The sequence below is a fragment of the Ambystoma mexicanum genome, chromosome 3q (assembly GCF_040938575.1).
Source record: "Ambystoma mexicanum isolate Mex_15411 chromosome 3q, UKY_AmexF1_1, whole genome shotgun sequence".
NCBI lineage: Eukaryota > Metazoa > Chordata > Amphibia > Caudata > Ambystomatidae > Ambystoma > Ambystoma mexicanum.
This window is the reverse complement of record NC_090926.1, coordinates 601,130,046-601,153,027: the sequence shown is the minus strand read 5'-3', so window position 1 is coordinate 601,153,027 and position 22,982 is coordinate 601,130,046. Positions and strand designations below refer to the sequence as shown.

At 41.8% G+C, this 22,982-nt stretch overlaps 1 protein-coding gene across 1 annotated transcript in view; it reads right to left on the bottom strand.

Annotated features, from left to right (window-relative positions):
• Positions 1–16,605: 16,605 nt before the first annotated feature.
• DHRS7C (dehydrogenase/reductase 7C) overlaps positions 16,606–22,982 on the bottom strand; it is a 306,673-nt gene continuing 300,296 nt past the window's right edge. Inside the window, exon 7 of the mRNA XM_069654467.1 lies at positions 16,606–16,867. Coding sequence (XP_069510568.1) covers positions 16,659–16,867 — 209 coding nt within the window. The 3' untranslated portion in view covers positions 16,606–16,658. The remainder of the gene's footprint in view (positions 16,868–22,982) is intronic.

Sequence of the window (22,982 nt, the reverse complement as noted above, 5' to 3'; positions counted from 1 at the left end):
TTCTCTGTCATTAATACTGAGAAGCAGGATCTGACTTCAGGTTGACAGAGTTACTTATGAAAGGTTTGTTGAGTTTCCTGTTTCCTTGGTTATCCTATGCAGTCAGGCCGCTTAGGGGCCTGTTTGAAGTACCCTCTATTGGTATGTTAATCACTTCCACCAGATGCAGGGCTAAGAAAGGAGCAGGGCATTTCCATTGAGCCATTGTCAGATAATCAGGCTTTCCAGTGCATATTCCAACTAAACATGACAGGGGCAGACTGTTCTTTAAGCTGTGTCCATGCCAGAATACACCGGTCAATGCATTTGTTGTGGGGTGAGAATAGGAAAATGTGTGTGGCTTAAGCCCAACACATTTTCTTGAGGTAGGTTTCCCATCGTCCATTTAATTAAACATTTTTTTTAAAAAGCCCAGGTGTGCACACATCTTTCCTCACAACACTCCATTGCATTTCTCTGTTGCCATCCTTATCGTGTCTTACGTCACGGTCAAAGACCATAGTTGATACTAGGATTTGAAGTTCCACAGCCCCTCCAGTGTCAGTCAAGTGCATGCAATGAGTGCCAGGCAATTATTATTTGTTGTGTTGCTTGAGTGGTTCACCCCTACAGGTGTTCTCGGATTTCTTTCTTCACTTTGTGGAAAAGGGGGGCAGAGAGTAGTCCCTAATAAGTGAGAACATCAGCTTCCTAAACAGCATAAGGAAATAAGTGAGAAAAAGCAAGGACAGAAGTGAGTGGATGAATACAATGAGAGAAAGAAAATACACCAGTGCTAAATGCTGGTTTCATAAGTCACAGCCTGTCCTATTCCATCATTGGGATCCACTGGGGAGAAGGAACCCAGAGTCTGATCCAAAAGGTCCTTCTTGAACATTTGCTTGTTACTCTATTGCAACATGCTCAATGACATGGAACATTAAAGGTATGGCTGAATCTGGCTTGGCAACACAATGTTGACTAGTTCTGCCTGCTCCTTATCTGCTTTAATCCTTCTGCTGTAGATGGTTTGACCAACATGGTGTGGTTTGAAAGAAAAAGCAAGCACATCAACTACTCATACTCTTTGACATATAATGAATGAACCCATCTGTAACTGCCTGGCGGTGAGATAACTACAGGTTAAATCCTAGGCATTAAAAATACCCTACCTTCCTATCTTTGAGAAATTAACCAAGAATGATCCCAATCCAATATATTGTTTCTACTATGCCAGATAGCCAGGTACTTACATCTGAGGTGCATGCCACCAACATTATGCTTTGGCCACGTAAACATAGAACACACAAATCCCTATATGATCAGTAACATCCAGATCAGACCAAAGTATTCCAGGTTAATTTAACATTCCAGTTACCAATAAACAATCACAGTGAGTTGTCCTAAAGCATTATTAAAAACAACCAGATGTATTGGTGGAAACTTCCCATAATCTGTTTAATCTGTTGAGTTGTTCCCTTTCTCCTGAGATGTGACTTTAGGACTGCATACAATGCTATAAGCTACAATAATCACATAACCACATCTACAATTTCCATTTCCTGTTTGGAACTGTTTGGAACCAAGAGGTCCCAGGACCATAACTCCTGCTGCTCAAACATCAGGCAAGCTTCCTTGATTATCTGTTTCACCTTTTTCTCCCAACAGTCCATGCCCACCATCACTACTCACCACCAACCATGGCACTCACCAGCAACACCATGGACACCCTATCGCAGCAACCTCACCCGCTTCATCATAAAGCACCATCAGCACTTCATCAACCACCACTATACAGAAACTGATGCTCACCAGTGTCTGCTCAGAAATCAGCAATGCAGCAGACATGTCTTTCCACATCACCACACAGGACTAGGACAACATCTTTCTTACCACAACCTGGGTGACATTCACCTCAGACACATCCTGGGTATCCTCTTCACCAATGGCAATACATTCGACAAAGAGACTGTCCAAAGAAGATAGGTGGAGGCCTCACCATCATCCACAAGGAATCATGGTCATGCATTCAACTGGACATCACCACCATCGGCTCTTTTGAAAAATTCTCCTGCTGCTTCCTGCTCTCCCAAACAGACACAGCCACAAATAACCTTTTGGCCTTTTATGTCTTTCCCGCTGCTTCCACTTCTATGTCCACTCTCCTTGCTTTCTCGACCATGGAGGACACACCAACTAATAACCTTTCCAGCCCCTCATCAACTCAAATGCTACCACACCTGTCACTGCATGCAGAGAATTTTGCATAGATCTCACATTTTCCCCTATCACTTCTTTCTTGCCTTTATCTCAGGTATCAGCTATCTGTATTGCCTCCATGATAAACCTGTTCATCCTCTCCACCAGACCATTTGTCTCTGAGCGATTTAAGGAGGTCCTCTTATGTCTGACCCCATGCTTTGATAAACACCCTTCTATCAACATGCTTACAAATTGGATCACGTTATTCATAAGGATGCTACTCAGGTACCCCTCACAATCAAACTCACCTTTATTATGCCTGACAATGGCCTGCCCACTCACTGCATTCATAATCTTTATTGCTATCAACCTGGAAAGCATATCTACCATTACCATTATAAACCCTGATCATCTTCTTCCCAAGCTCACTGGACCCAACACGTCCATAGCCAGCTGCTTCCACACTCCACTCCTCAGCACAACTCCTCCCATGGGCTTAGACAAAATACACAAACTCGTTCCTGAACTTTATCACTCAATACATACTTTCAACTTCCTCTCTACTCCCCCATTAATGTTTGGCCACCTGTAAGTCTCCTGGAACACAACCTTAGTTCTTGCTATCCCAATATACCCCAGATGGGCAATTTCAATCAACTGGTCCCTTAGGACTTTGGGCAGCACAACTCTCTTGGACCTATACAATACTTCTCCTTCCTCACTCTGTTTCTCTTTGACCACATAGTGATTCCTCTCTTCAACTACCAACACTCCCTTTGCTGTCCACTCTCCCTCCATATACCTCATGACCTTTCTAATGTTTCCGTCGTTCTTCACACCTTTGACCCATTCCTTTCAGCCTATGACACCATCATGTGTCAAGAACACTTGGTCTATCCTTTCTACTTCTTCGTCATTCCCATTTCCCAAAAACCTAAACAATTGGTCCTCAAAAATACTTTCACGCCCAGGTATAACATGCAGAGCAAAGCTGTGTATCTCTATCCTTGAAACCAAACTGACAATGTGGAGTGATACCTTATCCAGCCTTTTGTTTTAAATAATAACCTTGAATTGCCTATAATCAGTTTGAGATATAAAATCTGAACTCCACACAATTTTTCAAAATCTCTCCACTACAGAAAGACATGCAAATGCCTCCTTTTCTACCACCAAATATCTCCTTTCGGGCCCCTTCACCACTCTGCATGCATGCTCAATCATATTCTCCTCTCCATGTACTCCCTTTTGGGATAAAACCGCCCCTATGCCCTTGTCGCTAACATCTATCATTTTAATAGGCTTCAGCGACATGTCAAACTGTTTCAGTGCCTTGGACATGTCAATTTAATTCTGTATCCCTACAAATTCTTTCTGACACTCGTCACTCCAAACACCTTTCTTTAATAGTTTCCTCATGCAATGCACTCTGTCTGGAAAATTCTAGTTAAACCTCTTATAAAATTCAACAATTTCCATAAATGAGCGCAACTCGGCCTTATCCTGAGTTGTAGACACTATCCTTATTTCTTCTACCAGCTCATTCTTGGTTCTCACACCGACTGCTGACACTTCGTGTCCCAGATATTCTATGCTTTCTTTCTGAAAAAAAGACTTTTCCTTTTTTAGCATCAAACCACTTGTATCTAAAACCTTCAGTACTCTCCCCAGTGCCTCATTGTGTTCTTCTATCATTTCCCCACAAAACAAACTGTCATCTTGAAAAAAGTGCAAATTTTTTAGCCTGTCCAATTGTTTGTACATAACTTTTTGGAACCCCGAGGATGTTGAAATTGATCCAACAGGCATCTGTTTATAACAAAAGACACCCTTGTGTGTCACAAATAAGGTGCAGTCCATCGACTCCATATGCAACACCATTGGGTGGTAGATCCAATTTCATGAATACTCTATCCTTCCCACTTTGGCAAAGCATTCCTGCCATGTTTGGTAGATGATGCCTCTCCATGATCACACACTTGTTTTGTTGCCCAAAGTCTACACACAAACAAATACCTCCATCACCTTTTTGCAACCACCAATCGAGATATCCACTGAACTGCACCAGCTATCTCTATTATTCCTTGCAAGCGCAACCTTGCCAATTGAGCTGAGCTTGTATCCCCCCGATTTTCCCTCATCCTGATTTGGTGCACAAGTCCCTTGAGCTTCCCCACACACTCTCTAAACCCTCTTACGTGCCTAATAAACTCGCCTTACAGACTCTCCTCACTTACATGAGCAACTCATTCAACTGTGTTTGGATCTAAATGTATGTGTAGCTTCTTCTTTTCCTTCCATCCTAACAATGAGGCACCTTTTCTTGTCACATACACTTTGCCTTCTGCCTTCCTCCCTTTGAATTTAGACTCTCAGCAAAGTATCCAATCAGAACTATCTTGTCCTTGAGATAACCTCCATGATTGTCTGCAGCAATTAAATATTCCACACACACCCTGATGTCATTTTCATAGACACTCCTCAATATCAGTGTTACCTGTGCCCAGGAGTCTAACAATATTCTAACCATCCTCCCATTCACTAACATATTCAAAGGGATTTCACGTTCCTTATCGTTATCAAAGTCTATCACATTGACGACTACAGCATCTTGGCTTCCTTCCTCTGCCCCCTCCACAACATATTTCACATTATCCTCAATTTTCTGAATACTTCTAGGGGCCTCATTCTGCCAGGCTGAACATTCTGACAATAGTCAGCAGTGTCCCCATGCATTTGTTGAATCTTACTTTTCTTTCTGAGCAACCGCTTGAAATGCTAAAGTGATCCATGCTGCCACATGTAAAACAAACTTGACTGGCTGCCCCAAGCCATTCTTGTCTATTTATTTGTCTCTGCTCCCTCTTCCATATTCCTCTTCTACTTCCCCTGTCACCTCAACTTCCATATCCTCGACTCCTCCTCGCTCCATGGGTTTCTGAAGGCAATGGATCCAGGTTGACCTCCTTTACATTTTTCTTACTGATGGCAATCTGGACTGGTTGCGGACCATTTGAAAATTCCAGCTCAGTCCCTGCATGCCAGGGCCTTACTAGCTCCTCACCAATGCTATGAAGTGGACTCAAGTAGTCTTCTTTATTGCTTCACGGTAAGTCACATGCAGAGGGAAAACACCCATCTTGACCTGCAAGCTCTTCCCTCTTCAACTGGCTACTTCAGAGTCAGAAAACAGAACCAGAACCCCAAAACTCACAATCCATTCAAGTCCACACAACACAGAGTAAGGTCTGTAGGTTTCTCAATAGGGTTGGAGGCTATGCTGTACTTTATGAGAACAGATCATATGATGGGCATGGTTCTTAACTAACATTCCCTTGCTCATTTGCTAAACCGTACCTTTAGATGCATGTGTTAGATCATTGAGACCATTCTTTGGGAAGATGATGAAAGAACAGTATCCCAGACAAATTGCCAGCGTTCTCGAATTCTCCATCTTGAAGTCACAAATGGAGTGATATGCCATGCTTTGGGTCGCAGGGTTTGAAATGGTGTACTGCTAAGTCAGGCTTTACTGTTCTTTCAACTGCATAAAACCTCCCTCCTCCTGGTGCAATAACAGTTTTCCGAACCACCTACTGGTGATTTTTTAAAACAGATTCAATAATGTTAATGCCATGTGTGTGTACTTTTTCTGCCAGGGTTGAACACTTTCAGTCAATTACATAAACATCACCCCTTATAAATCAAGCACTTTGGGGAGCAGAGCTCTTGCTGCAGAATAATCATTGGCATGGGCCCTGCACTGGGTATTTCCCTAAGTCACAAGTATATAGAAAGGCCATATTATGAGGAAACAGTATTTTAAAGAGTAGGTACTAGCTTCTTGTCAATGTTCCTAGGCAACAGTACACGTCAGTGTCATTCTACATATGTTGTGCTGTGTTTGTGCATTGTTTCTGTACTGTACAGTAATTGAATCATTGTGGATGACTTCAGCTCTCACCTGTGATCTGTGACTGGAACATGATGAAGTCAAGTCAGGTGAGGACATCATAGACATTATGTTCACCAATGAAGCATTCATCAAGCATGTCCTCTCTTTGAGAAGATAGGACACCTGACTATCATTTTGCAACTGAAATGGCTCATGAAATTTAAGGTAAAGGGGGATCTACAAGCATGGTCCAGGAACCACAGTTAACTTTGAAGACCAACGGACACAGCCCTCTTCAATGAAAATATTGTCTGAGGGGCACCGGCGCCACATGTAAGACATGTTCATGAATAGGCCAACCGAAAATGATTGCTAACTTTGAAGAATGACTGTAAACATGTCTCTGATGGGGCTTTCATAGCTCAAGACTTTGCCTTAGTCACTGGGCTTGGAACTAATAAAAATTGTCTCGGTGAAGCTCAAAGGTTATTTGAATCATGATTACAAACTCATGAACATGGCTCAGCAGTTTTCAAGGCATCAAACAGACTTGGTCAGTATTCTTTTCTGAGAACGTTTGCTTCAGGACCATTGGCCATGGGGATACAGTGCTTTCATTGTCCATTGAACAAAATGAGGCTGCAATGAGTATGTGAAACTGGATCCCAATATCTTTACTCTACCTTCACCTACTGTTCCTTGGCCTAGTTGGGATCATTACTGTTACTTACTTGAATTACAAACACTGCTTTGTCGTTGCAAGTTTTTCTAAATAAATTAGTACATAAGAGATAATAAAATGTTAAATTGTGGCAAAATTCCCCGCGCCAGGGCGGGTTGACCCTATTGGTAATGGCCCGGCGCCCAAGTTAAGGGCCCAAGTGAAGCGTGGGTTCCTTAATGAGGGCAGCGTGCTGTTCCCAGGAGAGTCAGCCCACCGCAGAGGGGCATGGCTTCATTAGCAACCTGTGTAGTTCCCTACACAGGTGTTAATGGTGTCTTAAAAAAGTACCTTTATCCCGGTGCTCAGCTCCATGTAGAGCTGCTTTTCAGTGAAGTCCATTTTCAACGTTAATGACTCTGACGTCATGAACATGAAAACAGACTTCACTTACAAGCAGCGTTGTGTGGCACTGGGCAGTGCGATAAATGTAGGTTTATGAGCTATTTTTTATACACCATTAGCACCCGTGCAGGAAACTACATGTGTGCTAAATAGTATTGTGTACGTGGGGAAGGGAAGCGAATGGGGTGGCCTGGTAGCCTGACACGCAGGCTTGTGCCATACAGTACAGCCAGCATTACGAGCCTACTGATTGGCCAGCACCTCCACCCAGGGCGCTAATCTGTATTCAGTCAGTAGTTAGGAAGCAAACATTCCTTCAAGCGGTCAATAAGGAGACACACATTCCACTGCCTCCCTCACAGAACAGGAGATGACAAGACAGAAGCTGGATCCAGTAGAAACAAACATCCATCGCACTAGAACAGCTCATAATGTTGACCATTGCACGTCTATGAGTTGCAGAATGCAGACATTAAAACGTTCAGGCCACATCCGCTCTTCCTACTACCTCCATACCTCTAGTGTCATCATCAAGACGGTGGGAGGTTTTCATTTCTTCCACACTAGTACGTATTCTTCACCCAATCAAAATCAAGCCCCCTGACCTTCTTGAATGAACAAAGCACGTATCTTAAACCCTGCAAATGCCTGGACCTGGGCACGATATTAGAAGAAATATGGCTCTGTTATGTGTTGTTGAATGGCCATTGCGGGCAATACATAAGAACAACATGCTCACATTGTACTCTCAAGTACGATATTTGCAGTGTGGTCAGAAGGCTATCTGACGAGTGAAACCCAGGAACAAAGCTGAGCTGTTTGGATGTCATCACAAGCATCTTGTCAGTGGAATATTCCAAGGGCATTTGCTGCTCGACCATTGCCTATCTTAGAAGTGTGCTCCCAGAGACCAGAGATCAGAATGAGGCGGCAGAGTATTTGGAGCCTGTATGCAGATGGCATTACTGTATCGTCCCACCCTCTGCCTTTGATCTAGGTGGGATAACTCCTGTATTGTAGTTGAATTGCAAACATTTCACTATCAACACATTTTGCCAAATAAGAGATATGAAAATGTTATCCAAAGTTTGAATTCAGCTTTTAAGCAGCATATCATGATTTAAGTGGTATTAAAAGCAGCTTGCTCCCACCTGCTCCCTCAAAAAACAAGAGACCACAATCCGCAGCTGGTTCCTGCAGAAACAGCCTTCCATCACATTAGCACTTAATGTTGACCTTTAGAGTCACATAGATTCCGATATGCCCCATTCCTTTCTGGAGCAGCAAGTGATGCTGAACATTATCAATCCAAGAGAGTTATAGTATGCAAAGAATAGAAAGTGCAGGTCACCGTAGCTCTCCCTAGTCCCACATCCATACTGTCTACGTCAATGTGGGAGACAGTGTTCTCACCTTTCACACCAATACACATGGAGTGCCTGATGGAAAGCATGCCCTCTGATCTCCTTGAATATGCATGCAGGTGTCCTGAAGGCCTCAAATGACTGCCTCTGTGCAAGATATGAGAAGCAATATAGTGATATTACGTGTTATTAAATTGCCATAGTGTTCACTAAAAATTAACAATATGTCCAGATGACACTCTCAAGTTCATCATAGGGTTGTGTTGGGATGAATTGGGGGGGAGAAGCGAGCACATCTAAGCGGGGTGTAGTCAATTTATTACATCTATTCTGTGGAGTGTTTGTGAAACAAGGCTACAGTGTGCATAGTATGGTGTTGGAATGATGTGTGGTGGCCTTGGTGTGAGATATGGTGATAGTGCTGACACACACAGCTTTCCCACACACAGCACCAAAGAAACCCATCCATTCTGCGGCTCCAGGATAACCGCAAAACAGCATTGCTGTACTTTCATGCACAGGTTACTAGTCCATTCACTGACTTGTCATTTTTCAAAAAAAGGTCTCATGTTGCAGACCCACAATTGCATATGATCTTCTGTCATGGGAATCTCTGCACTGTCCTCTGCTGCCTCTACTGCCCTGTGTCCAGGTATGTAATGGGTCACCAGACATCATACTGTATGTGATCCGTCCTCGGTCTGCTGTGAGGTCCCAATTGTGCTGTCCTAGAAATCTACTCGACTCTCTCATCTTTTGCAGGTTTTCACTGATGTTTTATCAGCCAGGACATGACATGATCCTCTGTCAATGCTGCCAGGGAATACTGTTAAAATATTGTACATTTGCGTTGCATTTGAACATGATAGAGCTCCATCATACTGAACACGGATGCAGCTTTTTACATTTTCCAGAAATGTGCTTCCATTCTGCCTATGCTGCAAAAGTGTTATGCTTGCCATTGATGTTACTCGTGCAACTCCTGATGGGACACACTGCTGATGAATGTAGTTCACTTTGAGGATACATGATAGGCAGATACTTAAGGACATGTTACAAGATTAGCCCTTTAGTCCAAGCAGCATCCAACCTTCTACAGGCATATGCCCACAGCAAATCCATATGGTCTGGGACTATGTCCAAGGATCTAGGATGATAGTTCAAATGTTGGTCTGCAGAATAGACTGCATGCAGTTGTTGTTCTCTTCATTGACTAGAAACAAGTCTAGAAGGCCTATCAGACGGATTGGCATACAACAACTATACCGCATAGACGTTTATGATAAAAAGCCAGTACCACAATGTCCTTCCATGATGAAATATTGAATCTTTGGCAGTCTTCCTATTGAGTAGATATTTGATTACAGGAAATCCTTCCACAAAATGCTGCAGGAATATTTTCTTTGAGTCACTTCTTGTGCCATGAAGTAGGCCTTCATCTTTTCATAAATCACTATACCCCAATGACAGATGTTACCTGCATCTAAAGAGGCATTACTATATCTAGAAGCACACACTTTGCACACAAGTGCACTCTCGCCGGAAACCGTGTACTTAGTAGATGCCATCAAGGTGCTAAATGTTTTTTCTGAATTACGCACTTCACAGCCATCCTGCTATTCATATTGTCACAGACACACTAAGAACACAGTTGATTAATGTAAATGTGCAATTTCTTTATTTACTATTTCTCAAAATAGATCATTACAGGAAAGTGGCCGTGGTGCATACGATTTCTTTACATTAACGTTATTACTGCCTACAATGACCATGTATGAAGCAAATTCTCAGCCAATGTTGATTATGAAGTTTCAAATATTCGTCTCTGCTTGACTGAAATGTGTAAATGCTGTAATCAGGCTTTATTTGTTGCCTTATCTTTTGGACTGAAAATTCTTCAACAACCCTCCCTAACAGGGCTGGACTATAATCTCTGCTCGCCTTCATTGCAGCACTTAGGTGGGACATGTTTGATTGCTCCCCCATTTTACAGAGCTAGCTCATGAATGTACCCACATCAATAACAAACATGCCAAAAGTTTGAAGGCCAACAACCCGTTTCCTCTATCACCTTACCTTCTCATTGATCACACATCCCACACAAGCCTAAGGTATCCCAGCTATGGAAGGCTGGAAAAGTAGTGTTCTTCCTCTTACTCAAACCAGCTCATGGCCAGGCCTTTCCCTCTTCGACACCATCTGAGTCCCTGTTCATTAACTTTAAGCATCTGATCTGCCCCAATGGGACATACACTAGGATAAAGCTTCTTCTCCAGACTCTATGACATACACACACGGCCATATATGCACAAAAGCCTTTTATAGGCCCCTACAGGTGTCAGAGACTGCTACATTCAAATATGTAGAGATAACACACTGTCCTTCCACTTTCTAGTTGTGTACATTGACAGTAGTCTTTCTTCCAAACACAATATGCATAAACAATGAGGTTCACTTACGTAATTCTTAAAATTCCACACTGAGATAGCACTTCTATTCATTGTCAGGCATTGCTGAAAAAACGATTTACATAATGGGTTACAATACTAGATTTTTGCAGAATTTGAAGATGACATTTTGGTGGCAGGATCAAAGCCATATGGTGGAAAGCTAATACAAAACAAATACTTCTGATTGTCATTAGCAAACATATGGAACTGGACTACTCAGTATGTAAACTGGCATATCATAAATGGCACAGTGCAACACTTATTGTTGAAGACATTAGAAATGGGGGCCAGTGGTAAACTTATTGGAAACCATCAAATCAGGGACATGATGGGGAAACATTAAAGCAAATTATTTTTGCACAGACTGGACATAATCAGATAGTATGATTTTGTCACCCAGGATTGAGAACTGAACATTTAAGATAAACATGGATACTGAAGATGTAATATCCCTGAATAAAGAGCAAATAGATAAAAAAATGAGTTGATGCCGAACCCCTTGGTAACAAATCATAATACCATTGACCTAGATAAGAGAAAAAATGTCACATGTCCAGATAGACAATAATGAGAAACCAAGAAGTGTAATATTTTGGAGTTCTTTTATGAAATGGTTATTGTTGCCTCTGGTCACTCATGATTGCTCACACCAACAACAGATGTTTGAAGGAAGATGGGACAAAGTGCACGTTTATGACATATGTTCCCGCTGCTAAATGCAAGGCAGCCTTCTGAAAACCTCAAACAGCTCAATATGAATTAGATCCCAAAACTAGAAAGAGACAACGACTGTGGATAATGTTGCTTTGCTACTTGCTGACTATGTAGATTGTCACCGATAGAATAAAATGGTTGGTTTAAGTAGTGAAAATGGCCAAAACTGGAACGTACTTTCGATGCAGTAGTACAACATCTCTCAGAGTATGATTTGGAAATCAACAGAGATGAAAGCATCCTTCCATTGGGGTCCAGTGAATATGTATGAGGTCACATCATCACTACCCAGCCCTTAAAGCCCTAAACCGATAATGCTTCTCAACAGACCTCATAATACTATAGGACTCTGGTATCTAATGCTATTGTAGGTTGAACCTGTTACAATACGGATAAAGAAGTGTTAGGGTTATGTCTTTATCAATGGATGTATAGACTTTTTAATTGTTCTCAGAAAGAATGGTTCAGCGACGTGTTAGTCAAGTTAAAAAGGAAAAAGGAGTGAAATGATTGGTAATGAAAAACCTATAGGACAGTTCATTGTCAAAATAAATAGAGAAAGAACATTTTAACTACATTGACTGAAGGAATATATGGAATGCTGGTCTGGAGTTCCTGTTTTGTTAGATACTTATAAACGTTTGAAAACAGTCCACGTTTATAGCTCAGAGTTGCATTTTAAGAAAACAAATATTTTTCACATGCAACTGTTGAATGTAATGTGTTGTCAAAGTTAGACACAAGCAGACTACAGTGGGCCCCAGAAATTTCCTAAAATAATTGATATTATTGTTCACATTTCCAGCCGAGAGTTGCATTAAAATAAAAATAGTAATAAGAAAATCGTGTTCACGTGGATTTGTTCAATGTGGCATGTTTCCAAAGTTGACATGGTCAGACTTAAGGTAGGCCCGGTTATTCCATAAAATTACTGATGTCATTTTAAGAGACATATTGAAACGACTGGAGGAAGGATAGCTCAGGGGTAACACATTTGTCTTGGAAACAAGACAACGCAGTGCAACACAGGTTTCAATCCGATCCCGTGCTTAGAAACTCCTCGTTGGTATTAAGCATGTCATAAAAGAACAATTATAATTATAATTATAAAAAGTTGTAAAAACACTCAATGGGAAAGCAGAGTCACTATTGCACTATTACAAAGAGTCTAAGGGCCTAATTCAGGGAACGTTTAGCGTGGTGCAATGTGACTTTGCACTGCCAACAAACACCCTGATTCACAAAGTGGTGCAAAGTGTATTTTTGCAGAGCAAAGTTTCTTTGCACTGCAAAAGTACTCTTTGCACCTCGCATTTAGCAAGGTCTGCTGTTGTCAATGGGTAACAACTATTTGAGCTTATATGCCGAAGGTTGATGACATCTTCTTGATTTGTACAAAAGGAGAAGACAATTCCATAAATCACTAAATGGCGTCCACCAATGCATCCAAACGCCCATGGAATAGTCCAAGGAGAGCATTTACTTCCTGGATACATCTGTGTTGGAATGAAAGGGTCACGAGAACGACTTTTCTAAAAGATACCCGCAGACATAATACATGCACAGACTGAGTTTCCATGGAAGTTGACAACACGGTTTGTTATCTATAGCCAGGCCAACAGGTATCAACACATAGGCATGAACCTTGAAGACAAGGCACAACCAACTTACCATACTCGATACATCCACCTTGCAAAAGGGTCACTCAGACAGTGCGAGGGAATTTGATGGTGCATTGAAAATACAGAGGAGCAACATGCTACAATATAAAGACAGCAGAGATACAAAAGTAATACCTTTGGTTGTCAACTACCATCCAGCACTCAGATAACTGAAGAGGATTGTTAAGGACTTACAATAACAATTTAGCAGGGATGATGAACTGAAACCGATTTTCAAAGGTGCTCCTGTAGTTGCATACAAGCAACTGAGAAGCCTAGCACGCTCTCAGATCAGGAGGACATTTTCACTAGATCAAGAACAAACAAAACCACATATGTAATGTCAGAAGGTGCAAAATGTGCTAACACATCTGCACAGTATATGCCATAAGAACCACAGAGCTGACCAATACTAATTACATGCATGTACAACTGCTGATGATCCCAAAAAAGTATACCGCATCCAATGCAATCACTGTCTACAAGGAAATTCTGAAGGTGGGACCTGCAAGGAACATGGATAAAGAATGAACCTTCATAGGTACACCATCTCGGAGCGCAGAACAGAAACATCAATGGGTCAACACTTAACACAGGATTGGCAACACTGTATGATCTATAAATGATGGTTTAAATAGGTAACCTCTCAAAAACCACACAAAGAAAACTGTGGAAGTCAAGCACCTGAAGACAGAGGTCTGGGAACACACATATATATGTTATATATAGTTATGGTTAAGTTGCAGTTTCCATAGGAAGAGCACTTTTTGGGCGGCTTATAACTTCGCTCTCCCTGGACAAATCCTCACCAAACTTTGCAAAAAAAGTATTTGGGTCAATCTAAATTCTTTTGCAAAGTTTGGTGAGGATTCGTTTAGGGGGGGCAAAGTTATAGGGAGGTCCCAAAACTTTTTTTTTCCCATAGACATAATTGGAAAAAACTTTGCTCACGCCTACAGCCCAAACCGCTGGACGGATTTACACCAAATTTGCAGCAGGAGCGGCGGCTTGGTCCCGAAAGCGTGCTTTGCTTTATTTGGTGTAATATATGTGCCCAGGTTTTGGCGCATATCCAGCAATGCATTCACATCAACAAAGTAAGAAGACACCCCTCCATTACCATTTCTCACCAACAGCTGCTGGACGCTACTGTTGAGGACCCCTAATGGGTGAATGAACATACACCAATAGCAGAAATCTGGGACATCTAAGCTCAAACCGTTGGCACCCATTATCAATCATGGGACCCTACTGTGATAACAGCAGACATTGCAACATTCAACAATGGGTACAATATTTTGCATTTGCCATACTGTATGGAAGCAAGCAAATCATTGTGAAGCTTGAGGCATACTGAGGTAACATTGGAGACTTCAGCAGTGAACCCTTGCAGGCATATTTGTTTGTGTCACATTGTATACCAAGAAACATTAAAAGCTGTATTGAACTCACTACAATATTCTGGTGCTGCATACAAGCTACAAAACACAATTTTAACTTAGTGTGAATAAAACTCAAATTTGACCTTCGTTCCCAACTATGTTTTTTATTACCTTTCACTTTATTATGTCTTTTTAAATAACATCATTTATTTTAGGAAATTACTGGGGCCCACCTTAAGACTTGCTGGGCCTGATTCACATTGTGAGTTCTGATTGGATTTTCCTACTGAAAAACACTTTTGCAAACCTGGCCGCTGTGCCTGACTTTGAAAACAAGTTCAATCAACACTTACTAGTAAACACAGTCTTTTACTTAAAATACACCTCTCAGGTAGACGTGTGGAAAATAATATCAATAATTGAAGGACATTTGTAACACCAGTATCCCAAAAACGTGTGTGCTACGATCCCCTTGAAACACATTACTGGGGCACACTTGAATACTGTCTGTGCCTACATTTGAATACATCTTAAATTCAACAGTTGCATTTTAGGGATTTGTTTTCTTACAATGCATCTCTGAGCTAGATAGGTGGACACGTGTTAAACCATTATACGTCTTCCCTGATTGTAGGACTTGTTATGGTCTGTTAGATGTGACAGCAATTCCATATGTTGATTTGGACTGCGCACGGCTACCACCCAAGGGCAGTCTCCAGGCGCTCAAGTGGCTCTGCAAGAGAAGAGGGCTTGGTGTGTTAGTGAGGACAGGATGATAGGAGAGGGTCAGAACCAGGAGGAACTGGCATCTGTGATTGTTGTTTTACATGTGGGAGTTGGTTCAGGAGGCCCTGTGTGTCATAACTGTATGGGTAGGACTCGGATGTGTGCTAGTGTTTGTGTTAGGTGTGTGTGTTACGTGATGTTCGAGTGGGGTTTGTGGTTGTGCGCACTGGTAGGTTTTATCCATAAGGGGTCCAGAGTCGCAGATGGCTGGTAGGTGTATGAATATATTGTGTTGGTGTGTGTAGTGTTGATGTATTTATGGACTATGTGTAAGGGAGTTCCCTCTAGTGTTGTTTCCAGAGCCTGAGAGTGTTGGTAGTGTGTGAACATTAGATTAATTCCCGGTGTATTTGTGTGTAGTGTGGATAGCCCCTAGTTATGTGTAATGGCATTGGTTATGTTGGAGGAGCAAGAAGGGGGAAATGGGTTAGTAAGTTCGCCAGTTTGACGATGCCGCTGGCGTGAATCTTTAGTTGCCACTCAATGATGCCTAGCAACGTTCCTGGTTGTGGTTCGTTGGCCTCTTCTCCAGGCCTGGAGGCTGACTTCCTCTGCCAGTTTGATGGCAGAGGGTTGGTTGTGCCTAGTGTGTTCCTGGTATGCAATTCATGCAATTCATGCAATTCATGCATACAATTCCTTCAGCCTTTGACATTTTAAATACTCTATGTTTTCTTTGCTTTGAGAATGAACTGTCTGGTTGGTGATCTTTACCAACCATTTGATGGTGCACCATATGATGAAGATACCTATGGGACTTTGAAAGCTAATGCATTTTTCGATCTATGCACTGTTTTTTTCAGTTAGTCCAATAAAAGGCATCAAATCCTGCATCTTGTGTCCATTGTTCTTGCAAATGGATGGTCCTTGCTTTGTGATGCTTAGTGTTGCAGAGTGGACTGAATGAATACTCTTCCATATGTTTGCAAATGCTATACGTAGGAACATCTCTTTTTTGAAATGTTGCCTTCATCCTGTCAGGAACACCTATGCACAGACTCGACATACGACAAGCAATGGGAGCATTATGAAGGGTTTAGATATGTTATAGATTCAAATTATGGTGTTGACATTTTTAAACAGGTAAAAAACAATATGCTACTAGATATTTTGAGCGACACTTTATTGAAATGTTACAACGCTTTGGTTCCTATAATGATTATTTCTCGTCTTCCAGGCGTTGCTTTTCTTTGACACCACAAGCAACCACTGCGAAAAACAATTCTGGGAAAAAGGTTCTAACATACACTGCAGCCTTGGGTATTGGGTTTGCAATGAAAACCTCTTGTTTCTTTCTGCTCACTGTGCGGAGGACTTCTTCCGCTACTTCCACTGGATGCACACCATATGCCAATTTCCTGAAGAAGACTATGACAGAGAAGATGCAATTTAGAACAAGCAGTGTTCAACCGTTGCAAAGTCGATTGTCAAAAAGAAAAACAAATCACACTAAAAGACAAAACTGTGACAAAACACGAAGTAAAGAACATTTTAGGAATACAGATGTTTATGAGCATTCCGTGACTTTATAATCCGAACCAAACAGAGGGCTGTAAAACATATTTTAACATAAATAATTTCAATTGTATATTTCACAGCAGCATTATAACATCATTGGAACTCACACAATGTCAGTGAATGTTCAGCACTGTCAGCTGGTCTACAGGGAACATGTCTCGAGCAAGGAAATGAAAAGGAATTGTTTGCGTTATTTTCTTCTTCTATTGCTTTCCCCCTCTTTTGATACATATAGAGGGACAGGTAATGCATGATGCCATGTCACAAACATTCTTCACTGCTGGATTCACTGGATTTTTCATTAGCATACCTGTTTCTGGATATGACTCCTTGGGCCTCTTACGAGGTGGGCGGTAAGGGATTACAGGCACCGGTAAGGGCACCTACTACAAGTTCCTTTTGCGGGTCCTTCCTTAACACCTGGTTTTACCAGGTGTTAAGGACGGGACCCGCAAAGGGATACCGGGGTCAATATCACAATTTGCGGTACCGTTATTGCCGCCTTCCCCCTTCCCATTGAGCGCTATGGGGGCTCAAATGGGAATGGGGAATGGCTCTGGTGAATGGGGAATTACCGGTCCCGCCGACCTCGGAATGGACCGGTAACTGCTCCATCCACCAGACCGGAGTCGGAATGATTTTGGAGGCAGCCGTGGCGCTAATAGAGCCATGGCTACCTCCAACCTCGTAATGAGGACCATTGTGTCCATGTTTCAAATACTATAGGGAAGCCATTAAACATCTCAGATACAACAGTGGTCCATTATATCTAAAATATAATGTCTATCATCAGAGTGGATAATTCTAGATTTCCAGCATCTCATTTCGCTTAGTGCACAATCTAGTCTTTCAGGTATTTCTCACACTATTCTTTGTAATAGAGGTGTGCACAATATGAATATATCCGGTATAATTCGAACCATTTCCAAACTGTTAATTTAACAAAAATTGCAAAACGATTACTATTTTTCCAATTCTGCCATAGACAGATTTGCAGAAAATAATCCAGCACAAAAATTGATATACAGGAGGTTTAGGGGAAATAAGGGAAAAAGTCTAGTGAAGAAGCTTTACTAAATTTGATGAAATCCAATCCCCTGTAAATAATGTTCAGTTTTTTAAAGTGGAAAACTGTAGTAAAGAGATGTTCCCAGGGTTGCTGAAACAAAATTCCATAACATGAATTAACTGGATGTGTTACTAGCAGAATATGTGGAACCACTACCAAAGACATTACTTAGTCTGCTGAAAATAAACCCTGCAGAATTGATTTTATGAACACATTATTAAGTAGATTGTTTTTATCAGCAAACAAGAGGAAAACATAAGTTTTAAATGATATAGTAGAACACACTGGAGATAAACTTGTTGCAGATTATTTTAGCACATTTTAAAAAGAAAACATTTATCATCAACAGTCCTGCAAGGCTTTTTGACAGCTAATGAACAGGTTTTAGAGACTGTAAACCCCACTTATGTGCAAATGGTTCACTGGAAAAGTACTGATTATCATTTATTTATTAATTTAATGCACAATTTCATGAAATTGGCAAAAGGGAAATGGCCAAATTGCCCACCTACATTTTGCTATATGCGGCGATACAAATTATTTTAACATTACCTCCCTTCCTGCGTACTCAAGACTCTTCCTTCTGAAGCACTTCTTCCTGTCTTGACAATCATCACCAGCTCCCTAACTCAAAACACCTTCCCCTCGACCGTAACAACAGGATAAATCCTCCTGCTTCTCAAGAAACCAACACTGAACACTGACAACCTCAGCAACTTTCGCCCCATCACCCATCTTTCATTCCTAGGTAAGATCCTTTAAGAAGCAGTAGCCACACATCTCCTCTAACAGATCACAGCAATCAACCTCTTCAGTCTTCCCAATCAAGTTTCAGACCCAGGTGAAGCACAGAGATGGCTATCAAGGACCAGATTATCAAAACACTGTGTCCATTTTTTGTACGTTTCTGCCAGATTTAGTTCTGTCTTAAATTATCAAAGATTAGAGTGAATTTAATTTTTCATTGATAATATTTCTATTTTGCACCCCTTTTGATAACGTTGTTCGGGACTTATGTGCACAAGGCAGAGGTCAGCACTGATTATCAGTGCTGTCTTCCAAAATAACGAGCAATGCAATTATGTTTTCCTTGTGCCGAATGCCACATTACGCCACTGTGGTGGTGGTTCACTGTAACATGAATTGAAAGTACAAAGGGGTCCATCTCCTTGAACCTTTCATTACCAGCTAACTGTGTCATTCTAAAGTGCCAGCTGTCTGTATGAGTTTTTGAGTGTAAACATGTGTCACCTGGGACAAGTAGTATATGGCACACAAAAGACATTGTATGACCAGCTATTTAAAAACTTTCCAAATCTGATTTCACTAGAAAAGATGTTGGCTGGTTGCTTAGGGCAAAGGGGTATTGTGAATGTGAACAGTGGTGGCTGGTGAACTTTTAAAGTGGTGCAGCGTAAATGTATTTTCCATGAAGGTGATAGGGAGCCCAACGTATCAAAGTGGTTCTGGGGGAGCTCTCCCTCCTGCAAATTGTTTCTGAAATGAGGATTTGAAATGGTGCATTTTCCAGCACAATTTTCAAGAAATGTTGTAGAAAAAGACCTAAGATACAAGCGGTTCTCAGATGAGAACCCACACAATATTCTACTATCAAAGATTATAGGTTACCGACAATACACATGGCCATTTTGCACAGAAAATCATGTATGTGCACATATACTACAATGGCACAAATATGCTTCCAGCATTAAGGCAAGTGCTGGGTAAAGTGGGTACCTGCACTCATATGCATTCATTTTTAGGGAATTGGAATAGTGATCTGGGGTTAGTTAGCACATGCATGCCAAGGGAGTGATTGGAAGGGTGGATATGGGACAGGAGACCACTCATTCTCAGAGCAGTTGTTGGAGGAGACTCAATGTGCCAAAAGTCTGGGGATTGATACAAGCTCACCTGTTCAGCTCCCAAGGGCCCAAGAACCCTTTCCCCAGAACAAACGGAGGACTCAGCCAAGGGCAAGTTAGAACTGTTGTTTATTGCAAAAACCAATAGGGATCATACCGGACAAACACAGATATCCAGAATCTCCAATTCCACAAGATGTGTCTCCCTGTTTTGATGCAAAATTGTGTCAGCGCCTGGACCCTCACCCAAAAACCTATTGCTCACAGGTATTTGGTGCTCAGAGTAGCAGACCCTATAAATGGTCAGGACACATCTTACTCTACTGGTCCTTCCATGTAAGGTGGCTGGCCTGCCCTGGCCCCAAGAAATTATCTATTACATTGTTGCGGGGTCACAGATTTACCATTGGGCCTTTCCCCCTATCATACACACCTGGATTTCTGTCCCCTGATTGGTTGGAACTGGTCTCCCCAGGCCTGGGATCTAGTTTGGTTCTGAGCGCTCTGTTCACCCCTTCAAGGTGATGTTAAATGATTGTGTGTTCCCAATGTAGGGAAGCAACACAACCTTTGCCTATGGGAGTGTTCTCCAGATTGCTAAATGTTTAACTTTTTGATGTTTTACTTCTCGTCTGGGTTGCTGAGAACTTTTTGTCTTCCCACCGCGGGTGAATGCCCATTGTCTAGCTCAGCCACATCACATGGTTGTGGATCACAAAATCGAGCTCTCTGGGTATGCAATTATGAGATGTATTCTGTTTTTTCTGCAGCTGGCCCCTTTCTCGTTTGAAGTTTGGAATGTGTTGTTTATCTCTGACCTTGGCTGTGAGCTCTGGCCGTCCTGCTCTGTGCAGTCTGGTTCTGGTTCCCTCATCTTCTTTCCTGTGGCTTGAGGCCTTATATGATTTTCATTATACTGATAATATGATTTCTACACACTTATATTGCGCTATATTTCCTGTAGTTTAGTTGTACTCAGTCCTACAAGGCTCCTTATATGATCCTGTAATTCCATAGGGTTAGTTGCTATAAGCATCTGAAAGCTTACATTTAGTATTGCTGCACTTGGCAAATGAGAAAATAATAAAAACTTTGAAAGTATGTATATGTATCTGTCCTCTATCAACAGAACTGTATAAGCATGTTCTTCGTGTATAGGAGAGTGTGTGTTTGTGTAAGCTGTGCACGGATGTGAGTGTACTTCATGACTAAGACAGTTATGTAGTAGTGTCAATAATGAAGTCAGCACAGTGGTTTCTCTGCATTTAGTTAATGTTGTCCATTATGGAATTTGGATCCATGATCACTGCTGAAGCACCTGCATCCCTAAGGATATCCGATTATTCTCTGTTTAAGGTTGCAATGGCTGCCTAAGAGAATATCTCTCTGCATACATGTCAGTCATTGGTGCTCCTGGGGCTTGTCCAATTAATAAGTGGATCTTTTTGTTCTTAACACTCTGGGCCGTCATGTTCATGGGGAGAAGGGGGGACAGTCCTGGGACCCTCTCCTAACAGTCCTTACGTGGTTGTTTTCAAACTTAAAGGAGAGAGTTAACTGCTTGCAACATTGAAACTGCACTAGACTAGTCTCTCTTATTATAATGTGTAAAGAAGTTAGATGCTCCCCATGCTAAAAAGATTGCCCCCCACGGTCTCTGAAGTCAGTGCCTCACCCAACAATTGAATGGTCCATCTCCCCTACCCAAAATTTAGATTTCATTGCCCCCCCTGTTCATGACCCCAAACATTTGGCAGAGACTGCCCAGTAAGCGGTCCCCTTTTTGGTCAGCTTGACATTTGGCAGTGGGTCACCACTCCCGTTTGAGACCTCAATGAGGGTGCCGAATGTGAAAGGTGTCCCGCTGGCAGAACAATGAGAGTGCCGAGCAGGAGTGTTCCTGCTCAGCAGTGTCAATTTCCTGGCAGCAGGACACATTTCCCATTCGGCACCTTTATTGGCAATGAGTGTATGGAAGGGGAGAGGTGTCCCTCTGCCAGGACAATGTCCCAGGTGCCCCAGGAAGCAGAGCAGCCTCTGAGGACCTGTTACATTTCTCTGTTTCAAAAGAGCATTAGAACGGGAGATAGTAGGCACTGATGGGAGGGGGGGTCTGATTGTTGTCCCCTTAGAAATGTGAGTGGGGTGATAAGAAGTGAGAAGGGTGCAAAATTCTGCATGCTTTGTGAAAGGAGGATTTGTTAGGCTCACATTAATTTGCATGATGCTATTGTGACTTTGCATGCAGGAAGGGGAGAATAAAACTAAAGACATACTCTTATTGCTCAACATATTTCTATGATGATGTATCCACTGTATAATTAGTTTACTATGAAAGACTAGTTCATTACATAATGTGGTTTGCTTTCAAGGAATTGCTATACATAAAGTATTATTCAAACACTTAAAATGCAAAGCAAAACCTGAATACATATTTATATCAACTAAACCTGGGAAGATGTGTTCAGTTGCTTAAATTGGCCACATTCTTGTTTGACTGTTTAACCAAAGTGTGTGATCCTTGGCAAATTGTTTAATCACACTGTGCCTCATCTGCAGCTCCATATGTGATTCACTTCAAAGCTTATGTTAATATATTATACCACTATAAAAAAAGCCTAATGAATTTTGAGTTGCTCGATATATAATAGTAGTGCAATTTAGGTATATTGCACCAGAAAGTTATTTGCCACTTGGCTTACTTGTGGTTGCCCCCAACCCATTCCAAGGAGCATCATCGATGTTTGATACTTGGAGCCTCCAAGTAGCACAGACTGATGATGCTCCTTGCAATGGCCTTTTCTGTGAAGACACTTCTGTTGGTGCAATGCTTATTCATATTAGGAGATGTGCATGTATTTGACCCCAACGTTACTGGACAGAGATCTAGTAGATGAGCTTCCTGCATGTGCAATGGTCCTGCAGTTCTTTTGTGTATATGGGTTAAAATGCCAGCCCCCACCATGGGTCTGTCCTGAAGGGCAATGGGACAATGTGCCCTCGTGGGTAGGGTGTCCCACACCGCATAGCG